Source organism: Hyla sarda, chromosome 3 (assembly GCF_029499605.1).
Source record: "Hyla sarda isolate aHylSar1 chromosome 3, aHylSar1.hap1, whole genome shotgun sequence".
In the NCBI taxonomy this organism is placed as follows: Eukaryota; Metazoa; Chordata; class Amphibia; order Anura; family Hylidae; genus Hyla; species Hyla sarda.
Genome location: NC_079191.1, coordinates 291,396,000 through 291,422,720, shown reverse-complemented (window position 1 = coordinate 291,422,720; position 26,721 = coordinate 291,396,000). Strand labels below are relative to the sequence as shown.

The window sequence follows — 26,721 nt, the reverse complement described above, 5'->3', positions numbered from 1 at the left end:
ATATGAGTAAAGTTAAAGTAATTAGTTGAGAGAGGGATTGCATGTTTGTGTATGTACGTTTATAGGCACCTGGGTGGGAACAGTATTATTCATTATAATTATGCATGTACATTGTTTTCTTACACATTGAAATATGCTGACCTTATACTTCTATAATGTATATTCTTGGTTGTGTATTGTTTTAGTTTACTATTGTTACACAATAAATTTGTTATATTCAATTTTAAGATTAGGTGTTGTGAATCATGGTACATACATAGCCTAGAGCAATAAAGATGACATGTAGATGGGAAACTAACCCCAGTGATCCCAGTAGTCAATGAGTTTATAATATTAATTATTCATATTAGCAACTCCCCTGCCCTATCACTTTACCATAATTCATAACAATTTGGGTATAAGCTAAAAAAAAAAACTACAACAAAATATATGAAAATATTTACCAGCTTGGGTAGAAGTTGCAAAGACTGTAGGAGATGAAGCAAAACATTGATGCTACAATAGTCCATTTGCATCCAATTTTCTTTATCAGTAAAGGAGGTAGAAACAGTGAAGAAAGACTGAGAGACACATACATTACACTTAGTGAAGCAACACCTAGTCCTTCTATGTTATTGAGACTGCTCTGTAATAGGAAAATAAATAAAATAAATATTGGAACATTATTGAAATCTAGAAATGTAACTTTATAATAAAATTATATATTTTCAGGACAGTTTAAGCTCTATAACATCATGTTTAAAGTCTTCGATGGGAGGACACCAGATGTATACCTCCAGTGTAAGGTTGTTATATCCCAGTGTGTTGTAGACATAGACATGCACATTTTTGTTTATTCTATTTTCAGACTACAAACATATTGTACAATCAATAACGGTTATACTGCACATTTTCTATATATTCATTGAGACCGGTGGGGACCAGAGTTTTAAGTTTATGTATCCAAAAGTTTTCACGTTTATGTAGTGTCCCAAATCGTTGGTTAGTGGTTTTGGGAATATGTTCCTGTATCAGTGATTTTGCAGTCGGGGCTGGTGGCAGCGTGGCGTGAAATGCTATGTAGGGTAAATCCTTCCAAAATGTTGGCCCTATGTTTGTTCAGCCTGCATCGGAGTGTTTGAATGGTGCAGCCTACGTACTGAAGGCCGCAAGTCCCCTTTTTCCAGCACTCACTTGCGCACTGAGGCGGGCCAGCCGGTTAGATTTAAATATTCATAAGTGCCGGTCATGTGAGCGCTCGTGCCTACTGAATATTTAATCTAGCCGGTGGGCACGCCTCAGTGCGCAAGTGAGCGCTGGAAGAAGGGGGACCTTTGGAGAAACGGGGCGCCGGACTGCAGGTAGGTATAGCAGTCTGAGACCCTGCATCAATCTCCTGTTCACCAGTGTATCGGGTTATAGTGCTGGTGAACAGGTGACCGTTTTCCTTTAATTTGAAAGGTCTCTCCAGAGATATTACCTTTGAACTCCTTAAAATTGTGTGGAGGCACAGCATTTACATTGTGTCCTGCCACATTTGTAGCTCCCAGTAACTGGGGGGAGAAAAGTTTTATTACTGGTGATGTTTATAGGTTTGAGTTTGCTGGGTGCTAGGTGATTTTTGAGAGAGCTGCCTTTTCTAAAAAGTGATCGGGGGTTTAGGGGGAAGAATTGTTTTCAGGAAAGGATCCAGCAGCAATGTATTCCAGTGTCTCTGGATTATAGTCCGGATGGCTTTATTGTCAGCAGTGTAGGTTGTTATAAAGTTACACGGAAATTATTTTCTGATGTCAGTTGGTGCAGGTTTAAGTTGTGTACACCGATGAGAAGAGATTGGAGCACAGCAGAAAAATGGTAAAAAATACAAAACTTTATTTAATTCATGAAAACATAGTAAATATAAAAGACAAAAAATTGAGAAATAGAGCACAAAAAGGCACCAGGTACAGCAGAACAACAGTGGGTATAGAGGCAGGCTAAATAGCAGCGTATATGATATCATAGGCAGTTACTGACAGACAAAAAATAAAGGCATAGTGCATCAGGCAAAAACGCTTGAGCCTACATTGCTAATAAACATGTCCAGAAGCTGTCATAGAAACATCATGCAGGCAATATTAAGAATAACAACATAGTACAGAATGCCAGACCATACCCACCAGACCCCAACGATCGTTTCGCTTTTCTAAAATGCTTCCTCAGGGGGCAGGTTTAAGTTGTAAACAGCTTTTTTGATAGAGAATGATGGCTTTCTGGAAACAATGTTGTATTAGAGGCTTGGGGTGACCTTTGGCAAGGAATTAGTTTTTTAGGGTTTGACCTTGTTCTTGAAAATCATCCGGTTGGGTGTAGTCTCTGCATACCCTCTTGAATTGGCCGAAGGGGACGTTAATGAGCCATTTATTATAGTGTGAACTTTTTAAATCCAAGTAGCTGTTGCTATCTACTGTTTCAAAGAAGTTTTTGTGTTGATTTCGTGCTTAGAATTGTGAAATATTATTAGGTCCAGGAATTCAACATTGTTATCTGTAATGGTATGAGTGAAGTCCAGGCTCCAGGAATTTTAGTTGAGGGTATCTACAAAGGTGTTTAAATCTTCACGGGTGCCATTCCAAATGATTAATATATTGTCAATATATCTCTTGTAGGTTATACAGTGATGGAAGAGAGGGTTGGTATAGATGTATAGATGTTCATATTAACCCATAAAGAAATTTGTAAAGCTTTGAGTGAAACGCGTCCCCATAGCTGTTCCGCGTAGCTGTTTGTACATCTGGCCATTGAATTCAAAATAGTTGTGTTTGAGAATGAAGTGGATACTTTCCAGTATGAAGTTACAGTGAAGTGATAGATCTGGATGTCTTGTTTGAGGAAATGTGCTATGGCTTCTATCATTCTATCACGAGATTATGGTCTATATTGGTCTAAAGTGAGGTCACGTCCATAGCTAAAAAGAAGAAATTGTCCTCCCAATTATATTATTATATTATATTATATTGATATTGATTATATTGATCATATCATACAATCCTACCAAAACATGCCAAACAGAACTACAATCTTTGCTGGAAACTAACTACACCAAAGGAGTCCTAACAAAACAAGAATACGATTTAATCTCTATCACTGAACCCTGTTCACCTCTGTTCCATTATCTTCCAAAAGTACACAAAAATCCCAGTAAATCTCCGGGGAGACCCATCATCTCCGGAATAAATTCACTAACCTGCAACTTATCTCAGTACGTCGACATCTTATTACAAAGATACGTTATACAACTACGCTCATATACTAAAGATACGCCGGACCTCATAAACACTATTATCAATATACCTTGGGAGGACAATTTCTGCTTTTTAACTATGGACGTAACCTCACTTTACACCATTATAGATCATAATCTCAGGATAGAAGCCATAGCACATTTCCTCAAACAAGACACCAAGATACCATCACTTCAATGTAACTTCATACTGGAAAGTATCCACGTCATTCTCAAACACAACTATTTTGAATTCAACTGCCAGATGTCCATACAACAACAGCTGTGGGGATGCGTTTCGCGCCCTATACATCTATACTAACCCTCTCTTTCATCACTGCGTAACCTACAAGAGATATATAGACGACATATTCATCATGTGGAATGGCACCTTGAAGATTTAAACCCCTTTGTAGATACCCTCAACCAAAATTCCTGGAGCCTGGACTTCACTCATACCATTGCAGATAACACTGCCAAATTCCTGGACCTAATAATATTTCACAATTCTAAGCATGAAATCCACATAAAAACCTTCTTCAAAACAGTAAATAGAAACAGCTACTTGGATTTAAAAAGTTCAACTATAATAAATGGCTCATTAACATCCCCTTTTGGCCAATTCAAGAGGATACGCAGAAACTGCACCCAACCAGATGATTTTCAAGAACAATGTCAAACCCTAAAAAACTGATTCCTTGCCAAAGGTTACTCCAAGCCTCTAATAAAACATTGTTTCCAGAAAGCCATAATTCTCGATCAAAAAAGCTGTTTACAACCTAAACCTGCACCAACTGACTTCAGAAAATAATTTCCAGGTAATTTTATAACAACCTACACTGCTGACAATAAAACCATCTGGACTATAATCCAGAAACACTGGAATAAATTGCTACTGGATCCTTTCCTGAAAACCATTCTTCCCCCCAAACCCCAGATCACTTTCAGAAAAGGTCGCTCTCTCAAAAATCACCTAGCAACCAGCAAACCCATAGAAACCACAAGTACTAAAACTTTTCACCCCCCAGTTACTGGGAGCTACAAAAGTGGCAGTACACAATCTAAATGCTGTGCCTCCATTTCCCACAATTGTAAGGAGTTCAAAGGTAAAATCTCTGAAGAGACCTTTCATAGTTAAATAGTTACATAGTACGGTTGAAAAAAGACATACGTCCATCAAGTTCAACCAGGGAATTGAAGGGTAGGGGTGTGGCGCGGAAGGGGAAGGGATGGGATTTTGGGGAAGGGATGGGATTTTATATTTCTTCATAAACATTAATGTTACTTTGTTCCAGGAATGTATCTAATCCTGTTTTAAAGCTGTTAATTTTTCCTGCTATGACCAGTTACTGAGGTAGACTGTTCCATAAGTTCACAGTTCTCATGGTAAAGAAGGTGTGTCGCCCCTTGAGACTAAACTTTTTCTTCTCCAGACGGAGGGAGTGCCACCTTGTCCTTTGGGGGGGGTTAACCTGGAACAGTTTTTCTCCATATTTTTTGTATGGGCCATTAATATACTTTAATTTATCATATCCCCCCTTCCCCGTCTCTTCTCCAGACTAAACAATTGTAACTCCTTTAATCGCTCCTCATAGCTAAGATGTTCCATGCCCCATATTAGTTTAGTCGCGTGTCTCTGCACCCTTTCCAGTTCCACAGTGTCCCTTTATGGACTGGTGACCAAAACTGAACAGCATATTCCAGGTGAGGCTGTACCAATGCTTTATAAAGGGGGAGTATTATGTCCCGGTCCATCGTGTCCATGCCTCTTTTTATACATGACAATATCCTGCCGGCCTTGGAAGCAGCAGCCTGACATTGCATGCTATTCTGTAGTCTGTGATCTACAAGTACACCCAGATCCTTCTCTACCAGTGACTCTGCAAGTTTAACACCCCCTAAGACATACGATGCATGCATGTTATTAATACCCAGATGCATAACTTTACATTTATCCACATTGAACCTCATTTGCCAAGTGAAATTAAAGCATTTATCAACTGCGTACAGATTTCGTAGTATGCCTTCTGTAATGTACCTGCAGCCTGTAGTACGTAGGCCGCACCATTCAACCCCTCCGATGCAGGCTGTACAAACATAAGGCCAACATTTTGAAAGGATTTACGCTACATAGCGTTTCACGCCATGCTGCCACCAGCCACGACTGCAAAATCACAGATTTCAAACTCACACCTATCGAACATATTCCCAAAACCACTAACCGGTGATTTGAGACACTACGTAAATGCGAAAACTTTTGGATACATAAACTTAAAACTCTGGTCCCCGCAGGTTTCAATGAATATATAGAAAATGTATAATACCATCATACAACAATACAAAACACCAACTAAATTAACTATTTTATTTGTGAACGTTACCATCATCCCTCTTATGTATACTACTACGAAAAAATACATGACATCAGTCTCTGTGAAGGTTATCACCACCTTTTTTATGTCTCTTATGTTTTTTATGTAATATATATCTATATATATATATATATATATATATATATATATATATATATATATATATATATATAGATAGATAGATAGATATACAGTACAGACCAAAAGTTTGGACAAACCTTCTCATTCAAAGAGTTTTCTTTATTTTCATGACTTTAAAAATTGTAGATTCACACTGAAGGCATCAAAACTATGAACTAACACATGTGGAATTATAGACATAACAAAAAAGTGTGAAACAACTGAAAATATGTAATATTCTAGGTGGAAAGTGTCCCCTAGTGCAGTCACAAAAACCATCAAGAGCTACAAAGAAACTGGCTCACATGCGGACCGCCCCAGGAAAGAAAGACCAAGAGTCACCTCTCCTGCGGAGGATAAGTTCATCAGAGTCACCAGCCTCAGAAATCGCAGGTTAACAGCAGCTCAGATTAAAGACCAGGTCAATGCCACACAGAGTTCTAGCAGCAGACACATCTCTAGAACAAAAACCATCAAGAGCTACAAAGAAACTGGCTCATATGCGGACCGCCTCAAGAAAGTCTTGAGAAAAGATGTTTAAGGGGGGATATGATAAATGTATATAAGTATATTAATGGCCCATACAAAAAATATGGAGAAAAACTGTTCCAGGTTAACCCCCCCCCCCCCCCAAAGGATGAGGGGGCACTCCCTCCGTCTGGAGAAGAAAAGGTTTAGTCTCAAGGGGCGACACGCCTTCTTTACCATAAGAACTGTGAACTTATGAAACAGTCTACCTCAGGAACTGGTCACAGCAGGAAAATTTAACAGCTTTAAAACTTGGTTAGATACATTGCTGGAACAAAATAACATTAATGCTTATGAACAAATTTAAAATCCCATCCCTTCCCCAATATCGCGCCACACCCCTACCCTTCAATTTCCTGGTTGAACTTGATGGACGTATGTCTTTTTTCAACCGTACTAACTATGTAAATCTGTAAAGGAAGACCAAGAGTCACCTCTGTTGCGGAGGATAAGTTCATCTGAGTCACCAGCCTCAGAAATCGCAGGTTAACAGCAGCTCAGATTAGAGACCAGGTCAATGCCACACAGAGTTCTTGCAGCAGACACATCTCTAGAACAACTGTTAAGAGGAGACTGTGTGAATCAGGCCTTCATGATAGAATATCTGCTAGGAAACCACTGCTAAGGACAGGCAACAAGCAGAAGAGACTTTTTTGGGCTAAAGAACACAAGGAATGGACACCAGTGGAAATCTGTGCTTTGGTCTGATGAGTCCAAATTTGAGATCTTTGGTTCCAACCACCATGTCTTTGTGCAACGCAGAAAAGGTGAACAGATGGACTCTACATGCCTGGTTCCCACCATGAAGCATGGAGGAAGAGATGTGATTGTGTGGGGGTGCTTTTCTGGTGACACTGTTGGGGATTTATTCAAAATTGAAGGCATACTGAATCAGCATATCTACCACAGCATCTTGCATCGGCATGCTTTTCCATCCGGTTTGCGTTTAGTTGGACAATCATTTATTTTTCAACAGGACAATGACCCCAAACAAACCTCCAGGCTGTGTAAGGGCTATTTGACCAAGAAGGAGAGTGATGGGGTGCTGTGCCAGATGACCTGGCCTTCATAGTCACCAGACCTGAACCCAATGAAGGCAAAAGGGCCAACAAGTGCTCAGCATCTCTGGGAACTCTTTCAAGACTGTTGGAAGACCATTTCAGGTGACTACCTCTTGAAGCTCATCAAGAGAATGCCAAGAGTGTGCAAAGCAGTAATCAAAGCAAAAGGTGGCTACTTTGAAGTTGTTTCGCACTTTTTTGTTATGTTTATAATTCCACATGTGTTAATTCATAGTTTTGATGCCTTCAGTGTGAATCTACAATTTTCATGGTCATGAAAATAAAGAAAACTCTTTGAATGAGAAGGTGTGTCCAAACTTTTGGTCTGTACTGTAGATATATATATATATATATATATATATATATATATACCTTTGTGTATGCTACCATTTCATTTATTATTAATTTAATATTACCAATACAGTATGTATATTATCACACCTCATATGTACTCTATGTTAATAGTGAATCATCTTCTTTGCCCTATATGTTATAATATACGCATCTAATTTACAATATGTAGCTATTACCATGTTAATAGTGAAACCATTCACTTTGCTCCATATGTCCATGTTAATAATGAATCACTCTTTGCCCCATATGTCACACTATACACATCTAAATTCAAAAATCCAATATATGCAGTTCTATCATGCTGTACTTAAAGGAAATCTGTCCTCAGTATCACCCACACTAACCTGTCATACAGGCTTGTAGTGTGGGTGATACTGATTATAGTGTCCTGAGTAGTCCAGCCGTTGCATTGTTATTGCTGTTTTTCTTTTTATATAAATGAGGTCCCTCGGGCACAGGCGGAGCTAGAACCGGAGCTTCGGGCATCCCACATCATCTCCTGCCGGGTGGGTGCCCCGCACAGCCTCCCTCCCTGCTCTTGCGGCAGGTTCTCGCCATAGTGCATGTGCCGCTTCCAGGGTACACCCGGAAGCGGCTTCAGTTTTAGCCTCATGCCTCAGTGCATCATTACACTTCACTGCTGGCCGCGGAATGAGGCTAAAACTGACGTCGCTTCCGGGTACACCCTGGAAGTGGTGCATGCGCCGTGGCGACAACCTGCTGCTAGAGCAGGGAGGAGCGCCTGCACCACAGAAGGTTATGTGGGGTGCATGGAGCTCCGGTCCTAGCTCCGCCCGTGCCCAAGGGACTCCATTTACATAAAAAGAAAAAAAGGGATTACGGCGCAATGGCTGGACCATTCAGGACACTGATGACAGATTTCCTTTAAGCATACCTTGCTGATAATGCTAACTGTTTATATTTTATTTTATAATATGATTAACCCCATACGCCCTGTTTATGATTATTTACCTCCTGTATAAGTATCCAGCTATATGACCTGCCCTGGCAGTGTTTTTACTATCATTTTTACTACCATTCATTACTTCAGACTAGCCACTCCCCCTTGTTTCCTAATGGCCAATCATTAACACGTGACCCAAACACAGCCCTGCATCTTACTAAAGACCTCTGCGCTTACATCAACGCTAGCGCAGACGCCTGTCAGCTCCTATCACTTCAGCCTCTCAGAGAGCGGCGATCAGCACCTCGCGCTCTCACTGAGATGAGCGCTAGTGCACTACGGACAGTCACACTGACTGTTACGGGTGTTATTGTTTACATACATTGAGCGCTGTTCTGGTTACAGCTGCCGGGTCAGAATGCACTTGACCCAATAATAGTCACAGTTTCAACACCGCATACTAAACCCTGAATTTCAATCATTAATACATCTTTTCTATGTGTTCAGATTAATACTCTGTATATTTTAAATGGTTTTTCATTGTTTTTCACTGTTTTTACTATTGTGACCTTCTGTGACCCCTAGACCCACCCCTTTACTTTTGGCGCTCATTTTGTGTATATTTCAAGCCTGTATGTAACATCATGTATTCATGCCAATCTGAGGAAGGGGGATTTAACCCACGAAACGTGTTATTGTCTTTTATTAGTTTTATTTACTTTTAGTGTTAATAAACTTGTTGATGCTTCTCCTTTACTTTGGAATTCGGTCAAATTTGTGCAACCACAAACACCGACCCACACACACACATAGCTCTGCTTCATAAGAGACATACTGCTGTGCTTCATAAGAGACACACAGAGCTCTGCGTCATAAGAGACACACACACAGAGCTCTGCTTCATAAGAGACACACACACAGAGCTCTGCTTCATAAGAGACACACACAGAGCTCTGCTTCATAAGAGACACACACAGAGCTCTGCTGCATAAGAGACACACACAGAGCTCTGCTTCATAAGACACACACATACACACACCTCTGCTTCATAAGAGACACAGTTTGTCTCTTCACACATCAAGATCTCTCCTGCTTACCCCACATTTGACACCGTGTCCTTTTCTGTCTCTCCTCTGCTCAGCTAAAGATTTCTGCAGCCAAGTCCCTGGCCTCTAAACACCTTCACTCCCTCAGAGTTATCAGATCTTTATTCTGTGCAGATGCTTCTAGGGGTCGTGGCTTAAATGGACTCAGAGACAAAACTGCAAGCCAGGCCCCATAGACATAAAAGTCACATGATCTCTGTCTCCAAGGATGGGGGCCAGAGGCAATTAGGGGAAGAAAACCGAGACTGGTGCAGGATAGCCCATTTTGCTGCATTTCACCTGATTAGTGCTTTATAAAGCTCTGCAATGGCTCATTACTTATAATTACTTGCTTGGGAAGATATATTTATTATTACATGAGGGAATTAAATAAATTATATTTTACTTAACTGGACTACCCCTTTAAGTAGCAAGACACAAGGGCATGTATGCCCTATGTCCTTAACAGGGTAAACTAGGGACTGGGGGAAGGGAAAATACAATATGGAAGGGGAAGATAGTGCAGATAGAGTGCAGGGGATAGGTAATTAAACTGGGGATGGAGCTGCGGGAGGGATTAGAACAGTAATAAGTGATAAGAGGAGAGGAAATATGAAAGAAAACATGAAGTGCATGTATACTAAAGCCAGAAACCTCAATAATAAGACGGAGGGACTGGAACTATTAGTGTTGGAAAAAGACTATGATGAAGTAGGGATAAGTGAGACATGGCTGGATGTGAGCTTTGACTGGGTGGTTAATATACAGGGTTGGGTAGCTGGAAGCTACAAAAAAACTGTCTTTTTGGGAGGCGCTGCTTGTGTATACGAAAGGACGGAGTGACTCAGGCAAGCACAGGTAAAGCTTGTTTATTTTGCTAAAAGGTGGACAACGCGTTTCGGCACACTTAAAGTGCCTTCCTCAGGTCCAAAGAGTACAAAACTGAAAGATAGTAAAATCGACGGTATAATAAAGAGACAGGGTGGAGAGTAGAGGTACAGTGGATATGCAGTGTGGAGTTAGACAAATGTGTGTGTGGTCTAAAATAGTTAAAAGAAAATGTATATATGTCTGTATTTTATTAATTTAAAATAAATACCGTATTTATCGGCGTATAACACGTACTTTTTAGGCTAACATTTTTAGCCTAAAGTCTATGTGCGTGTTATACGCCGATACACCCACAGGAAAAGCAGGGGGAGAGAGGCCGGCCCTTCTCACCCCCTGGCTATCGGCGCCGTTCTGTCCCCCTGACTATCGGTACCGGCGCTCCATTGCCGGCGCCGATAGCCAGGGGGAGAGAAGGGGCAGCGGCACCCATTGCCGGCGCCGCTGCCCCGTTGCCTCCCCCCATCCCCGGTGGCATAATTACCTGGGTCGGGTCCGCGCTGCTGCAGGCCTCCGGCGTGCGTCTCCTTTGTCGTTGCTATGCGCTGCACGGCGCAGCGCATGACGTCAGTGCGCCGCGCTGTGCATAGCAACGACGCAGGGGACGCACGCCGGAGGCCTGCAGCAGCGCGGACCCGACCCAGGTAATTATGCCACCGGGGATGGGGGGAGGCAACGGGGCAGCGGCGCCGGCAATGGGTACCGCTGCCCCTTCTCTCCCCCTGGCTATCGGCGCCGGCAATGGAGCGCCGATACCGATAGTCAGGGGGACAGAACGTGTGAGAAGGGCCTGGCAGCAGGGCTCTAGACCCCAGGAAAGGCAGGGGGAGAGAAGCGGGCAGCGACGGCCTCTCTCCCCCTGCCTTTCCTGGGGGTATATCGGGGTATACACGCGCACAAACGCACCCTCATTTTACCATGGATATTTGGGTAAAAAACTTTTTTTACCCAAATATCCTTGGTAAAATGAGGGTGCGTGTTATAGGCCGGTGCGTGGTATACCCCGATAAATACGGTATGTAAAATATGGATAACATTATGTGAGTTATACATTCTTTGGCTGTATGTATAACAGTATTTGTAGTGATAGTAGATGTATATATGTTTACTGGTATAGATCACAACTTCCTGCTTGTGGTCTCTGCAGTGGGCAGTTGTCAGTGGTATTAGTGTGTCAGTGGTATTACAAATACAGGAAGACTTGATGCATTGTATTGCACACACACTACTACAAGCCACCATATACATCTGGTTGTCAGTTGATTTGAACATTAATTGCTAATGGGGCACATTACTATACAGTTTTGGTATATGTAAAAAAATGAAATAATTTTTTTTTAAATATAAATGAAATAATTAAACAAAAAAACTTTTTATACAATTAAATCAATAGTTACAATAGAGGGCATGACTTGAGCATATATTAATTGGCAATAAAGCATTGAAAATAGACAATATGGAAAAGGGACTTACCCAACTTCTCTATTAGTAGGCAAAGTTACTATGAAGGGAATAAACAGCGATCAGATTGGGGGGGGGGGAGGCAAAGTGAACTTTATGGGTTGAGTGTGGTTTGTAGGTAGAGGGCTGATAGGTGAAGGTGGATTGAGGGTGGGTGAGTTGTATGGAGGTAGCGGGAGGTAGATATGGAATGGGACAAGGGTGGACGTGGGAGGCTGAGTTACCTGTTGGTGATCCTGTGTGCAGCGGTGCTGGCGTGGTACTGACAGCGTGTTCGCACCGAGCGCACATATTAAAGCGTTCTCAGAGCCGCCACTTCACTTCCGGCTGGCCCTGAGTTGCCAAGCAACCTCAGACGCCAGCTGTCAGTGTGCCGCGGCTGGAGCAGAGATAGACAGACAGTGTCGGTCTCTGATTACAGACAAGTGTGGAGAAAATGTCAGCGCACACATGCGTGCGTACACATGTGTGCTATACTAGAGCGGAGATGGATTGTGTTCTTCTTTGGTTACAGACAAGCATGGGAGAAGTGTCAGCGCACAATATGTGTACGCACGGCGTTTGTGTTTAAGTTTAAGTGGAGTTTAAGCCTTTGAACATGAATATATCTATGGATCCACAGAACACTATGCCAATATCCTTTACTACAAACGTTACATAGACGATTTATTCATCATTTGGACAGGTGGACCGGAAACGAGTCAAACTGTTCATTAAACATCTAAATGAAAACCACTGGGGCCTGGAATTTATTCCGAACTCCAGCCACGAATCCACTGTCTTTTTGGATCTTACAGTAAAGCGCCAGGATAACAAAATTATCACATCTACACATTTAAAAGAGGTAGATACGAACAGTTTCTTAGACTTTAAAAGTGCACATTACAAAAAATGGCTGAGAAACATCCCTTTCAGTCAATACCGCAGGATAAGGAGGAACTGCACTCAAATAGGCGACTACAAAACCCAATCAAAAATATTACAGGAATGTTTCAAACAGAAGAACTATCCCACCACCCTCCTCAAAGAAGCCTTCACACGCAACCTATCTTGCAGCCAAGTATCACTGTTTCCAACATCCTACAAAGAAAACAAGAAAAAAAATAGGGCTAGCGCTCAAGAGATAGCACTTCAATAGGTGATTTAAAAGGACTCAGGGTGTACACTTGTTATTACTCACTCCTCTTTGGGGGGACCAAAAACCTTAAAACTTGGTACCCCCCTCCACGTCCGCTTATCACGGGTTCTTTGCACCGGATAAATCCAAGCTCCGGTGTATAGATGGATAATGATCACCGCAGGCGTCCGTAGCAGAGGATATTTATTACTGATTTAAAACTATAAAAGTTACAATAAAGTGCTGTGGTGACGCGTTTTTGGGAGATTAACCCCTTAAGGACCAAGGGCGTACAGGTACGCCCTTGGTCCTGCTCTCCTGATATAACGCGGGGTTACACAGTAACCCCGCGTCATATCGCGGCGGGCCCGGCGTCATAGTGAAGCCGGGACCCGCCTTTAATAGCGCGCAGTGCCGATCGCGGCACCGCGCGCTATTAACCCTTTAGCCGCGCGCTCAGAGCTGAGCCGCGCGGCTAAAAGTGAAACCGAAAGTGGCCGGCTAGCTCAGTCGGGCTGTTCGGGATAGCCGCGGCTAATCGCGGCATCCCGAACAGCTGACAGGACAGCGGGAGGGCCCCTACCTGCCTCCTCGCTGTCCGATCGCCGAATGACTGCTCAGTGCCTGAGATCCAGGCATGAGCAGTCATGCGGCAGAATCGTTGATCACTGGTTTCTTATGAGAAACCAGTGATCAGCATAGAAGATCAGTGTGTGCAGCGTTATAGGTCCCTATGGGACCTATAACACTGCAAAAAAAAAGTGAAAAAAAAAGTGAATAAATATCATTTAACTCCTCCCCTATTAAAAGTTTGAATCACCCCCCTTTTCCAATAAAAAAAAAAACACAGTGTAAATAAAAAGAAAAATGAACATATATGGTATCACCGCGTGCGGAAATGTCCGAATTATAAAAATATATCATTAATTAAACCGCTCGGTCAATGGCGTGCGCGCAAAAAAATTCCAAAGTCCAAAATAGTGCTTTTTTGGTCACTTTTTATATCATTTAAAAATGAATAAAAAGCGATCAATAAGTCCTATCAATGCAAAAATTGTACCGTTAAAAACTTCAGATCACGGCGCAAAAAATGAGCCCTCATACCGCCCCATACACGGAAAAATAAAAAAGTTATAGGGGTCAGAAGATGACAATTTTAAACGTATTAATTTTCCTGCATGTAGTTATGATTTTTTCCAGAAGTCTTAAAAAATCAAATCTATATAAGTAGGGTATCATTTTAATCGTATGGACCTACAGAATAAAGATAAGGTGTCATTTTTACCGAAAAATGTACTACGTAGAAACGGAAGCCCCCAAAAGTTACAAAACTGCGTTTTTTTTTCAATTTTGTCGCACAATGATTTTTTTTTCCGTTTCACCGTAGATTTTTGGGCAAAATGACTGACGTCATTACAAATTAGAATTGGTGGCGCAAAAAATAAGCCATCATATGGATTTTTAGGTGCAAAATTGAAAGAGTTATGATTTTTTAAAGGCAAGGAGCAAAAAACGAAAATGCAAAAACGGAAAAAACCCCGGTCCTTAAGGGGTTAAGCAGGTAGACTCCCCTTCCTCAGGCCATTAGCAGTCCAAATGGTTTACAAACATTTTATACATGTTTATTACTCACGTAATGCGTTTCCTGTGGGTTCTGCCGGCGTGCACAGAGTGGACTCGCTTCCGGCTTCCTCAACCTCCATGCGACGCTCCCTGCGTCACCGGAAGTATCTCGCTTTTTCAGTGTATTGGTGTCTTGCTTCCAACATCCTCTGATACCAACAGCAACAGCAGATCGGAAAACACTACCACTACCAAAACAAAAGAATTTTCTACCAATTTCATAACTACATATAACCAATCCCACTGTCAAATCCGGGACATATTCAAGAAAAACTGGCCCATCCTCCTACAGGATCCGATTCTGAAAAAGATTATACCCACCAATCCGGGTTTCACCTTCCGAAGGGCAAAAACCCTGAGAAACATCTTAGCACCAAGTCAGCCGAGGAAGAGTAAAACCACCAATGAAACCCTACATCAGCAAAATTTTGCGCCCCTAACACCAGGCTCGTACAAATGCTGGCAAACAGGATGTCTGTGCTGCATGAACATCACACATAATATCTCCACCTTCACCTCCAGGACGACGTCTGCAACCTTCCCGATCAAATCTCATTTGAGTTGCAATTCAAACTTTGTCATCTACCTCATCGAATGCATTTATGGCATTCAATACATTGGGAGGACTACACAGACACTACGGAAACGCCTTAACGGCCACCTATATAACTGCACAAAAGGATATCTGAAACAGAGTGTCTCACGTCACATCACGGAAGAACACAATAAAGATTTCTCTTCAATCAAAATCACTCCAATTGAACAGGTTCCCCATGATACTCCCAACCGATCCCTCACCCTGAACAAAAGAGAAGCATATTGGATCTTTAAAATGCGCTGCCTGTATCCAGATGGCCTGAACGATTGCATTGAACTCTAAATGTCTGTATATGCCTGACTCTTAAAAATGCACTGCCTGTATCCAGATGGCCTGAACAATTGCATTGAACTCCAAATGTCTGTATAAGCCCCCTGCCATAATCAGCATACACACTATAGGTCTCCGTACCATACCCTACTCCCCTCCCCCCCTTTTTTTTCCATAACCCCCCCCACTATTTTTCCTTCACCAACCACATCCCAGCTTTCCCCCGCCCCTCCCTCCCCCACCCCCTCCTTCCCCTCCCTATCCCCATCATATGCCCCCCATGCCTCCCCCCATAACCCCCCTCCCACTATCCACCCCCACCTGGTTACTTTTGTACTATCCCTACCCTTCCTCTTCCCTTTCCCACCATCCCACCCCTCGCCCCACCATCCCACCGCACACCCTCACCTCACCCACACAATTCCGCCTCCCCCCCCATTTTTTCCTCCTCTCCTCACCAACTGTCCCCCATTTCCCTCATCCTCCCAATCCCCTACCCCCCGCAACCCACATACAAGGCCCTGCCTACCCACAGACAATAACCACAGTACCAATAAGCAGTGAGGCACATATTTATTGTCCAGTATAGTACACATATGCATGCCGATCTCCACTTAAACTTAAACACAAACGCTGTGTGTACACATATTGTGCGCTGACACTTCTCCCATGCTTGTCTGTAACCACAGACCAACACAGTCCATCTCCGCTCTAGTATAGCACACATGTGTACGCACGCATGTGTGTGCTGACATTTCCCCCACACTTGTCTGTAACCAGAGACCGACACAGTCTATCTCCGCTCCAGCCGCGGCACACTGACTGCTGGCGTCTGAGGTTGCTTGGCAACTCAAGACCAGCCGGAAGTGATGTGGCGGCTCTGAGAGCGCTTTAATACGCGCGCTCGGTGCAAACACGCTGTCAGTACCACGCCAGGGCCGCTGCACACAGGATCGCCAACAGGTAACTCAGCCTCCCACATCCACCCTTGTCCCATTCCGTATCTACCTCCCGCTAATCCTTAAAAACACTATAAAACTACTTGAACACATTCCTAACAGTGTTAGACAGGGATTTAGAGGTGTTAGGCACTGTTATAAACATGTTTAGGGGCTTATTTCATTGCTGGTTTGAGTTGACCCTAGCAGAACGAATTTGCGATTTCCCAAAAGTTCAGAGAGTCTGGCGAACCAAGCTTTTCAAAAGTTTGCTTAACTCTAATTGTGATCAAATACACTGCTCAAAAAATTAAGGGAACACTAAGATAACACATCCTAGATCTGAATGAATGAAATAATTGTATGAAATACTTTCGTCTTTAAATAGTTGAATGTGCTGACAACAAAATCACACAAAAATTATCAATGGAAATCAAATTTATCAACCCAGGGAGGTCTGGATATGGAATCACACTCAAAATCTAAGTGGAAAACCACACTACAGGCTGATCCAACTTTGATGTAATGTCCTTAAAACAAGTCAAAATGAGGCTCAGTAGTGTGTTTAGCCTCCACATGCCCGTATGACCTCCCTACAACGCCTGATGAGATGGCAGATGGTCTCCTGAGGGATGTCCTCCCAGACCTGGACTAAAGCATCCGCTAACTCTTGGACAGCCTATGGTGCAACATGGCATTTGATGGAGCGAGACATGATGTCCCAGATGTGCTCAATCGGATTCAGGTCTGGGGAACAGGCGGGCCAGTCCATAGCATCAATGCCTTCCTCTTGCAGGAACTGCTGACACACTCCAGCCACATGAGGTCTAGCATTGTCTTGCATTAAGAGGAACCCAGGGCCAACTGCACCAGCATATGGTCTCACAAGGGGTCTGATGATCTCATCTCGGTACCTAATGGCAGTCAGGCTACCTCTGGAAAGCACATGGAGGGCTGTGCGGCCCCCAAAAGAAATGCCTCCACACACCATTACTTACCCACCCTCAAACCGTTCATGCTGGAGGATGTTGCAGGCAGCAGAACGTTCTCCACGGCGTCTACAGACTCTGTCACGTCTGTCACATGTGCTCAGTGTGAACCTGCTTTCATTTGTGACAAGCACAGGGCGTCAGTGACGAATTTGCCAATCTTGGTGTTCTCTGGCAAATGCAACCCCCACCTGTGGATGTCAGGCCCTCATACCACCGTCATGGAGTCTGTTTCTGACCATTTCAGTGGACACATGAGAAGTGGTCTGTGAACACCACCTGCATAATCACAATTGAGGGTGTCGTGCTAATTGCCTATAATTTCCACCTGTTGTCTGTTCCATTGCACAACAGCATGTGAAACTGATTGTCAATCAGTGTTGCTTCCTGAGTGGACAGTGTGATTGACTTGGAGTTACATTGTGTTGTTTAAGTGTTCCCTTTTTTTTTTTTTGAGCAGTGTATATACCCACACACACAAACACACACACATGTATACGGTGTCCATTTTAGGACATCCTCAGTCGTCAGCTGTACCTCCTTCCTCATTCAGCCAAAACGGCGTCCCGGCTCATACCTCCTCTGTCAGGCGTCAGCCAAAACCTTTGTCATCCTAAACTCTGTCATGCTTCAGACGAAAATGAAAGTGCTGAGTCAGCAGAGCTTCGGCAGAGCTGCTGGCACAGACACTGTGATTGGTTGATGGGAGGGTGTGTGCAGTCACGCTCCCCTGTTTCGACACACTTCTTTACAAACCCTAATCTCTCATGTACACAGCTTTTCCCGATTCCTGCAAAACCTACAGTTATTTACTCAGCTTTTCCCGATTCCTGCAAAACCAAAAGTTATGTACTCAGCTTTTCCCGATTCCTGAAAAACCTACAGTTATGTACTCAGCTTTTCCCGATTCCTTAAAAACCTACAGTTATGTACTCAGCTTTTCCCGATTCTTGAAAAACCTACAGTTATATACTCAGCTTTTCCAGATTCCTGCAAATCTTACACTCATGTACCCAGCTTTTCCAGATTCCTGCAGCATGTGAAATTGATTGTTAATCAGTGTTGCTTCCTGAGCGGACAGTTTGATTTCACAGAAGTGTGATTGACTTGGAGTTACACTGTGTTGTTTAAGTGTTCCCTTTATTTTTCTGAGCAGTGTAGTCCCTAAGATGTTTCTTCTCTAAACTAAATAACCAGAAGCTTGATAACCTGTCTTGGTACTGTAATTCTCCCATATCATTACCAAGCTTTGTCGCCACCCTTTTTCACCCTCTCCAATCTCAGTTTTGGAGGTTAATTTGAGGTTTTTGGGGTTATTTGTGACTCACCTACTAGTAAAGTGGTAAGAAAATTTTCATTCTCATTTTAATGCATATTTATGTTGAACCCAGGTAGAAAAGCTTGAATGAACCTAGAAAATAGGTAACTTGGCATAAGATGCCTTTTCCACGTTCACTCTCAATGCTTCTAATGTATATTTATGTTCAGCCCACTGCTTTGATCAACTTGCTCTGTATTGTAAGGTGATATAAGCTTATTCTACAGTGACACTGCTGGGATTTGTTTGCTCAACTGGACACAGTAAGGCAGGTGATAGTTCATTGTCTGAAGTCATCCCACTGCTCAATGCTTTGCTCATCTTGCTTTGTGTTGTCATATGAATGCTTTTATGGGCTCCTTCTACAGTGACACTGCTTGGATTTGTAGTGCATCACTTGGACACAGTAATGCAGGTGACTGGTCTGAGGTCAACCAACTGCTTAATGCTTTGCTCAGCATGCTTTCTATTATATGTGATATCCCAGTACAGGACATGGTCCTGCACTATAGTTAGGCCCTGTCAGGTTGAGCCCCTCAGTGACCTAGGGGCTCCCCTGCAAGGTCTTCCCCTGTTGGTTTATAAAGGTGTGTATATCACTTTAATGCCTAGACAGGATCCCTATATATAGGTTGTATCGAGGACCTGTGGGAGGTCCCAGGAACCTGGGTAAGCTGTCACGTGTTATGTTATTTAGTCACATGATTTGTTGTCACATGTTCTCCCAGAGAGCACCAGCTTAACCTATGACCCGCAGCTTGACCAATGGGCTTTAGTCTAGCCCCCACTATACAAAGGGGTGGCCATTACAATTTCTCTCTCCTCCATCTAAGTCTTTGCTGAGACAACAACCACCAGAGAACTCAGGGCAAGTGATCAGCATCTGGAAGACCCCACAAGCTACAGTCTCTCCAGTAAGTCATAAGTCTATGTCTGCTGTCACTGAATCTAGTCAAGTCCTGCACATAGTTAAGTCAAGTCTAATTTCAAGTCAAGTTAACTACAAGTGTGGTGTCCCAGTACCGCATTCTATACGGTACCTATTTATGTATGGGTCCCCATAGCCAGAGTCCTTAGGACGTAAGGATCCCTGTCATCCAGTCTACCTCTAGTCTCCTCTATTCTAGTGTATAAATCAGTCATTTATTCAAAGGTTAATGTAGATAGAATAATATATGTAAATAAATAGTTAATTACTTGTTTCCATAGCGTTGCAGGACCTGTGGGTCATGTGACTAGGTGAACTCTATGGTATTGAGCTTAAGGACCTTTGGAGGCCCTGTGACGTAAGCAATCCCATTACACCATGTAATGGTGAATGGCAGATGTTCGGACCAATCAGATTCGCCACGCCCCCTGCCCATATAAGGGAGCAGCGGCCATCTTTTCTCTCTCTTGTTCCTGGTCTTTCATGAGAGAAGGACCTGTACAGCAATTATCGCAGTGAGTTACGCCCGAGCCTTGCGGCAATGGCTGAACAACCCTAATTATAGAGTGTATCGATTACCAGACACTCTGCAGCATCACCGGACCTAATAATTCCCCTAAATCCGGACGGATCTTCAAATCTCTCCCTAAATTCAGAGACTGTATATCTAGCTCAAGGTCCGCTATAACTGTCAGTCACTAAGCAATCTAAGAACTGTTTGTATGAGACTGTTACTGTGCCGTGGATATTTCAAGCACTTCAGTAAAGTTGTTCCAGTTCAAGTTCAATCTTCTTGTGGACCTTCAGTCATTTTATGCACCTATCGTTACTGGGAAGGGCAGTGATAGGCCGGAACATTGATTCAGCATACCAGCCCTCAGCCTGGTGTCACGAACTCTAGGGTTAACATTAACCCCTTATATACCTATACCATACCACCACTACCATACACCCCCCCAAGGGCTACCACACAAGTATATTGGTACAGCAAGCTGCAAGGTCCTCTGGGCCCTGGCTCTGGGAATTCTGACCTTAGCTTTGAAGATAATTACACCTGTCTTCTACTCAGTAAAGCCTCCGTTTGAACATAACTGGTTGTGGACTCTCATTTCACTTCAAGCAATGCGGGCGTGTGGTGTTCCAGAACCCGAAAACCTCACTGGCGTCACGAAACTAGGGGTTAATACCATCCAGCCCCCGGGGTTAATACCATCTGATCCCACTCACATCTCCACACCCGTGGTCCCTCCATTACACCGGTGGTCCACCACAATCTTGGCGTCACGAACAAGATACGGGTGTGTGCCTTAACCACTCAGCCACCCAGTCAAGTCAGGCCACCCATCAACAGTATATGGGTGTGTGCCATATACAAGTTGCCGCAAGTCATTCCCCCCAAGTCTAAACTGTGTCTAATACAAAACCACATACAGTCGTGGGAAAGTGAGCGCAAGCAAAGTGTACGGGACTGTGTTAAAGAAGTTTGTTTTTACTGTGGTGCGGATAAAAGTAGTGGGGAGGGGAAGGAAAGACTGTTAATTACCATTTCTAAGTGTGTAAAGAAGTGTGTAAAGTCCGTACCTGAAGGGGTAAAGCAAGTCCAGTGTTTCCCGCGCACGGGTGCGGTCGAAGGTCTGCCCAGTCAGTTCCCGGCAGTGACGCCTCTTCAGTGTGCGAACTAAGAATCCGCCCAGTGCACAGGGGAAACATTTACCAACCCGACCAAACAAGAAGTTCCCTGGGCACAGCCATAGTGAAGATTCCGGCGACTGCGTCCAGCTCCATAGAATACCGGCAAGTGCCTGCTGCGGCACCGACTCTGCATAAATCCACAATTTACTGCAAAGAGTCTTCAGCACCGTTAGCCTTCAGTGTTAACCCCTCGGTGCCCAGTTAAGTTTGCAGGTATTCGTTACAGACCATTGCTGGGCAACTTAAAGAAGCAGTGCACTCAATTCTTCTTAAAGGAACAGCACACTCAATTCTTGTAGAGACAATGCACTCAATGCTTCTTAAAGAAACAGCACACTCAATTCGTCCTACAGAGACAACGTACTCAAATCGTCTTAGAGCAACAGCGCCCTCAAAGAGCTTGTCAACATGTCAGCACCCAGCTCTCCAGATCGTCCCAGCGCAAGTACCCCTCCATCACCAACAGCACGAATATCTGCTACACCAGCGGTAGGAGTCCTGCTGGTCCAGCTTGCAGTCCATGTCAATCATGTTGGTGCCCTAGCAACTGCACCAGTATTCCTGGGAAAGCCTATCCTTCCTACCTACAGCGGAGACCCCTTCCCCCTGAGGGATTTCAAGGAGAGTTTCCAGAGTTTGTTTGTTTTCTATTCTCCCCCCCCCCCTAATCAACAGGTGCCGCTGCTCACCGGACAACTACAAGGGTCAGCACTTGAGTAAGTCCGCACCTGGCCCGCCTCCGAGAAGGCCAGGTATTTAAATCACATTCTCCCTCAGAGGTACACCTCAGGTTGTATGAGAGGCTACAAAGTGCAGGTGAGACACTAAGAGCTTATGCAGTAGCCCTACAACATGCCCTTGAGGTTGTTCAAAAGTTAGACGGTATCACTCCCGATCAGGGTAACAAAGTCTTGATGGACAGGTTCATTGATGGGCCTCGTAACAAATGGGACGAAGCTCAGTTTAGAATGCTAGTGGTACAGAACCCTAATCTGTCCTTCTCTGCCTTTAAAAGACTGGCTATTAAAGTTATAGAGCCCGGTTCAGATTCTGAAGAAAGTTATACCCCTATGCCAGAACCACTGAGTACGGCAGCTGGCCCCATACCACCACCACCACCACCGGCTTCCACCCCAGTGACCAATACCCTACCATCCTCCACAGCCTCAGAAATTCAGAGTGTCAAACAGGACATTGAACAATTGACTCAGGCTGTGAAGGAACTTGCTAGTCAGGCCGCTCAGGGCAACCCCTATCTAAAAGACCTGTATCTGCTCCTGCCCCTCATCAAAACAACCCCCCTTATAATCCGCCCAATAGGCCCCCAGGGACTCAAAGGCCTTTTTGCACCTATTGGAATAAAATGGGACATTGGAAGAAGCAATGTTGGTATTTAAACGGACTGCCCCTGAGGTCGAGGACCAGCCCTCAGAAGAACAGATCTCAGGTCCGAACCCAGAACAATCTAAGTCAGAACTCTCACTATACAACTGCCCCTATGTAACTGTCATCATAGATGGTATTCAGTTAGAAGCATTAATTGACACAGGATCACAGGTATCTACCATATCTGAAAGCATTTTCTACCAGTACTGGAATGTTGATTCATTGTGTGAACCTGATGATGTTGATTTCAGGGTAATAGCAGGTAATGGGAAACCAGTCCCCAGACATGGATACTGGGAGCCCACTATTCAGTTGGGGAACCATATGCTTAACCCCTAAAGGACCAAGCCCATTTTCACCTTAACGACCAGGCCAATTTTATTTTAGCATTTTTGTTTTTTCCTCCTCGCCTTCTAAAATCCATAACTCTTTTATATTTCCATCTACAGATCCATATAAGGGCTTGTTTATTGCGTGACCAATTGTACTTTGTAATGAAACCTCTCATTTTTACGATAAAATGTACGCCGAATCCCCCCCAAAAAATTTTAGGGAGGAAACTTAAATGAAAACCACAATTTTGCACATTTTGGAGAGTTTCGTTTTCACACTGTACACTTTACGGTAGAAGTTACATGTGTTCTTTATTCTGTGGGTCAATTAGATTAAAATGATACCTATGGTTAGATACTTTTATATTTTTGTACCGCTTAAAAAAAAATCTAAAACTTTTTGTACAAAATCAGTAATCTAAAATTGCCCTATTTTGAACACCTATAACTTTTTCATTTTTCCGTATATAGGGCGGTATGAGGGCTCATTTTTTGCGACGTCACCTGTACTTTTTACTGATAAAACATTTGCATATATAAAACTTTTAGATACATTTTTTTGGGGAATAAAATGTGACAAAAAAGCAGCATTTTTGGACTTTTTTTTACATTTCTTACATTTACGCCGTTCACCGTACGGGATCATTAACATTATATTTTGATAGATCGGACATTTACGCATGCGGTAATACCAAATATGTTTATTAAAAAAATTAAGCTTTTTCATTTTTATTGGGGGAGGGTATTTTTCACTTTTTTTAAACTTTTTTTTCAACCTTTTCTTTTACACTTTTTATGTCCCCATAGGGGACTATCTATAGCAATCATTTGATTGCTAATACTGTTCAGTGCTATGCATAGGACATAGCACTGATCAGTATTATAGACTATCTCCTTCTCTGGACTGCTCAATCTCAGACCAGAGCAGGTGACGCCGGGAGACGTACGGAGGCAGGTGAGGGGACCTCCGTCCGCCATTACAGATGATTGGATCGCCGCGGCAGCGCTGCGGGCGATCCAATCATCTATTTTAACGTGCGCATTGCCGCAGATGCCGTGATCTGTACTGATCACAGCATCTGAGGGGTTAATGGCGGACATCCGCGCGATCACTGATAGCAGCCGGAACCTGCAGTGTATGACATGAGCACCACTCCGATGCTTGCGGTCATACACAGGATGTAAATGTACGTCCTGGTAAGCAAAGTACCGCCAAGCCAGGACGTACATTTACGTCCATTGTCGTTAAGGGGTTAAAGGGCAGGGAGTAATTGTAACTGATGAATACTGCAGAATTCATACTAGAGATGAATATCATGAGTCACTGTTTCACTGACATAGTAGATTCTTAGCATCCCTCTCAGGCCAGCAGGCTGCGCATCACCACTTAAAGGTTCTCCAAGCGGAGCAGAAGTTTGTCAATCAACGAGGAGAAGTTTGCAAAGTCCCGATTCAAGATATCAGGTCAGAGACCTTACAGCCTAACAAAGAGACAATCCTATGGTGCCGTGCAAGTCCAGGAGTGAGAAACCAAGACTATCAAGCCTTATTAGAACCTATACAGTCAGAAGATCATGCATTAGTTCAAACTTAGTCACAGTTGTCAATGGGAGAGTTGCAGTTCGTCTAGTCAATTTGTCCAGTGAAGCTACAGTCTTACCAAAGTACACGCTAGTATCCCAATTGTATCTGCTGGATGCAAGTGATGTTTTGTCCGAGCGCAAAGTGGCTTGGCAACGAGCAGCTCAAGTAGTCTGAAGTTCTACATGCTTAAAAAAGGGATGAAAAACACAGGGGGTGCTCCCTGATGAGGGGTATCTGCTGGTGTGTACCCTTCACCACACCCGAGTGAGATACCCAACTTGTCTGACGCTGTGCTGAATTATGCATCAATCGACGCGAGTAGGGTGGTTGCGGTTGTTGGCTGCTGCACTCTTGCCGGTATCGGACCCCAGTGCAGGTGACCGATAGTAAAGAAGGACGGATAAGGCAGAAAAAAAAACGGTTGGTGGAGGAGCGGCACAACTGTGATCATGAAGAGAGGACTTGAGTAGCACAGGACAATAAAACTTTTATTGGTAAAATGGGGACAACGCGTTTCGGCATGCACTCATGCCTTCTTCAGGTCAACTTACAGTACCCAGGGTTTGCTGGGGCTTGATTCTGTGAAGCTGGATGTGGAGATCCTGTGTGGGTCTGTGCTGCCGCCGCTCTCATGGAGACCAATCCACCCCGCAAGATCAAGTTAACAGAGTCATTGATGTAGCCAAAAGGTATCAAGAAGCATTCAGTAAACACCCGAAGGACTTTGGACGTACGTCTATGATTCAGCATCAGATTTTAACCGGTGACAAGTCACCTATCAAGGAGAGGCGCCGTCCGGTCGCACCAGGCATGTACCAAACTGTTAAGAAGATGTTAGTCGAAATGAAGGACGCAGACGTCATTCAAGAAAGTCAGAGCCCCTGGGCAGCACCGATGGTACTAGTCAAAAAGAAGGATGGGACCATCCGCTTGTGTGTCGACTATAGGAAACTGAATGATATTACCCATAAGGATGCTTACCCTCTCCCAAGAATCGAGGAATCCCTCACTGCCCTCAGGTCGGCCGCATACTTCTTCACCTTGGACTTAACCAGTGGGTATTGGCAAGTGCCTATGGCGGGGGAAAACCGAGAGAACAAAGCCTTCGTCACCCCCATGAGATTGTTCGGATACATATTATTTTCACAAGTGGTAAAAGGAAAAAAAGACCCCAAGATTTGTAACGCAATTTCTCCTGAGTACGGAAATACCCCATATGTGGGCATAAAATGCTCTGCGGATGCACAACAGGGCTCGGGAGTGAGAGTTCACTATGTCCATTTGAGGCCTAAATTGGGGATTTGCACAGGGGTGACTGATTTTACAGCGGTTCTGACATAAACGCAAAAAAATAAATACCCACATGTGACCCCATTTTGAAAACTACACCCCTCACGGAACGTAACACCCCACAGGTGTTTGACGAATTTTCGTTAAAGTTGGATGGGAAAATGAAAAAAAATGTAACTAAAATGCTAGTGTTACCCTAAATTTTTTATTTTCACAAGGGAAATTTTTGTAACCCCATTTCTTCTGAGTAAGACCATATGCCATATGTGAATGTAAAGTGCTCTGCTGGCGAACTACAATGCTCAGAAGAGAGGGAGCACCATTGGGCTTTTGAAGAGAAAATTTGTCTGGAATTGAAGGCCACTTGTGTTTACAACGCACATGGCCCCTGACTTCCATTCCAAACAAATTCTCTTTCCAAAAGCTCAATGGCGCTCCTCCTCTTCTGAGTATTGTAGTGCACCAGCAGAGCACTTGACGCCCACACATGGGGTATTTTCATATGGGGGTTACAAATTTTGGAGGTAATTTTCTCTTATTACCCCTTGGAAAAACCAGCATTTTAGTCAAAACATATTTTTTTCTCCTTTACACATCCAACTTTAACAAAAAGTCGTCAAACACCTGTGAGGTGTTAAGGCT

General features: G+C 43.5%; 1 protein-coding gene across 1 annotated transcript in view; it reads right to left on the bottom strand.

Moving 5' to 3' along the window:
• LOC130360771 (protein unc-93 homolog A-like) overlaps window positions 1-26,721 on the bottom strand; it is a 193,126-nt gene that overhangs the window by 125,119 nt on the left and 41,286 nt on the right. The window contains exon 2 of the mRNA XM_056563340.1: window positions 444-625. Within this exon, the coding sequence (XP_056419315.1) occupies window positions 444-625 (182 nt within the window). The remainder of the gene's footprint in view (window positions 1-443; window positions 626-26,721) is intronic.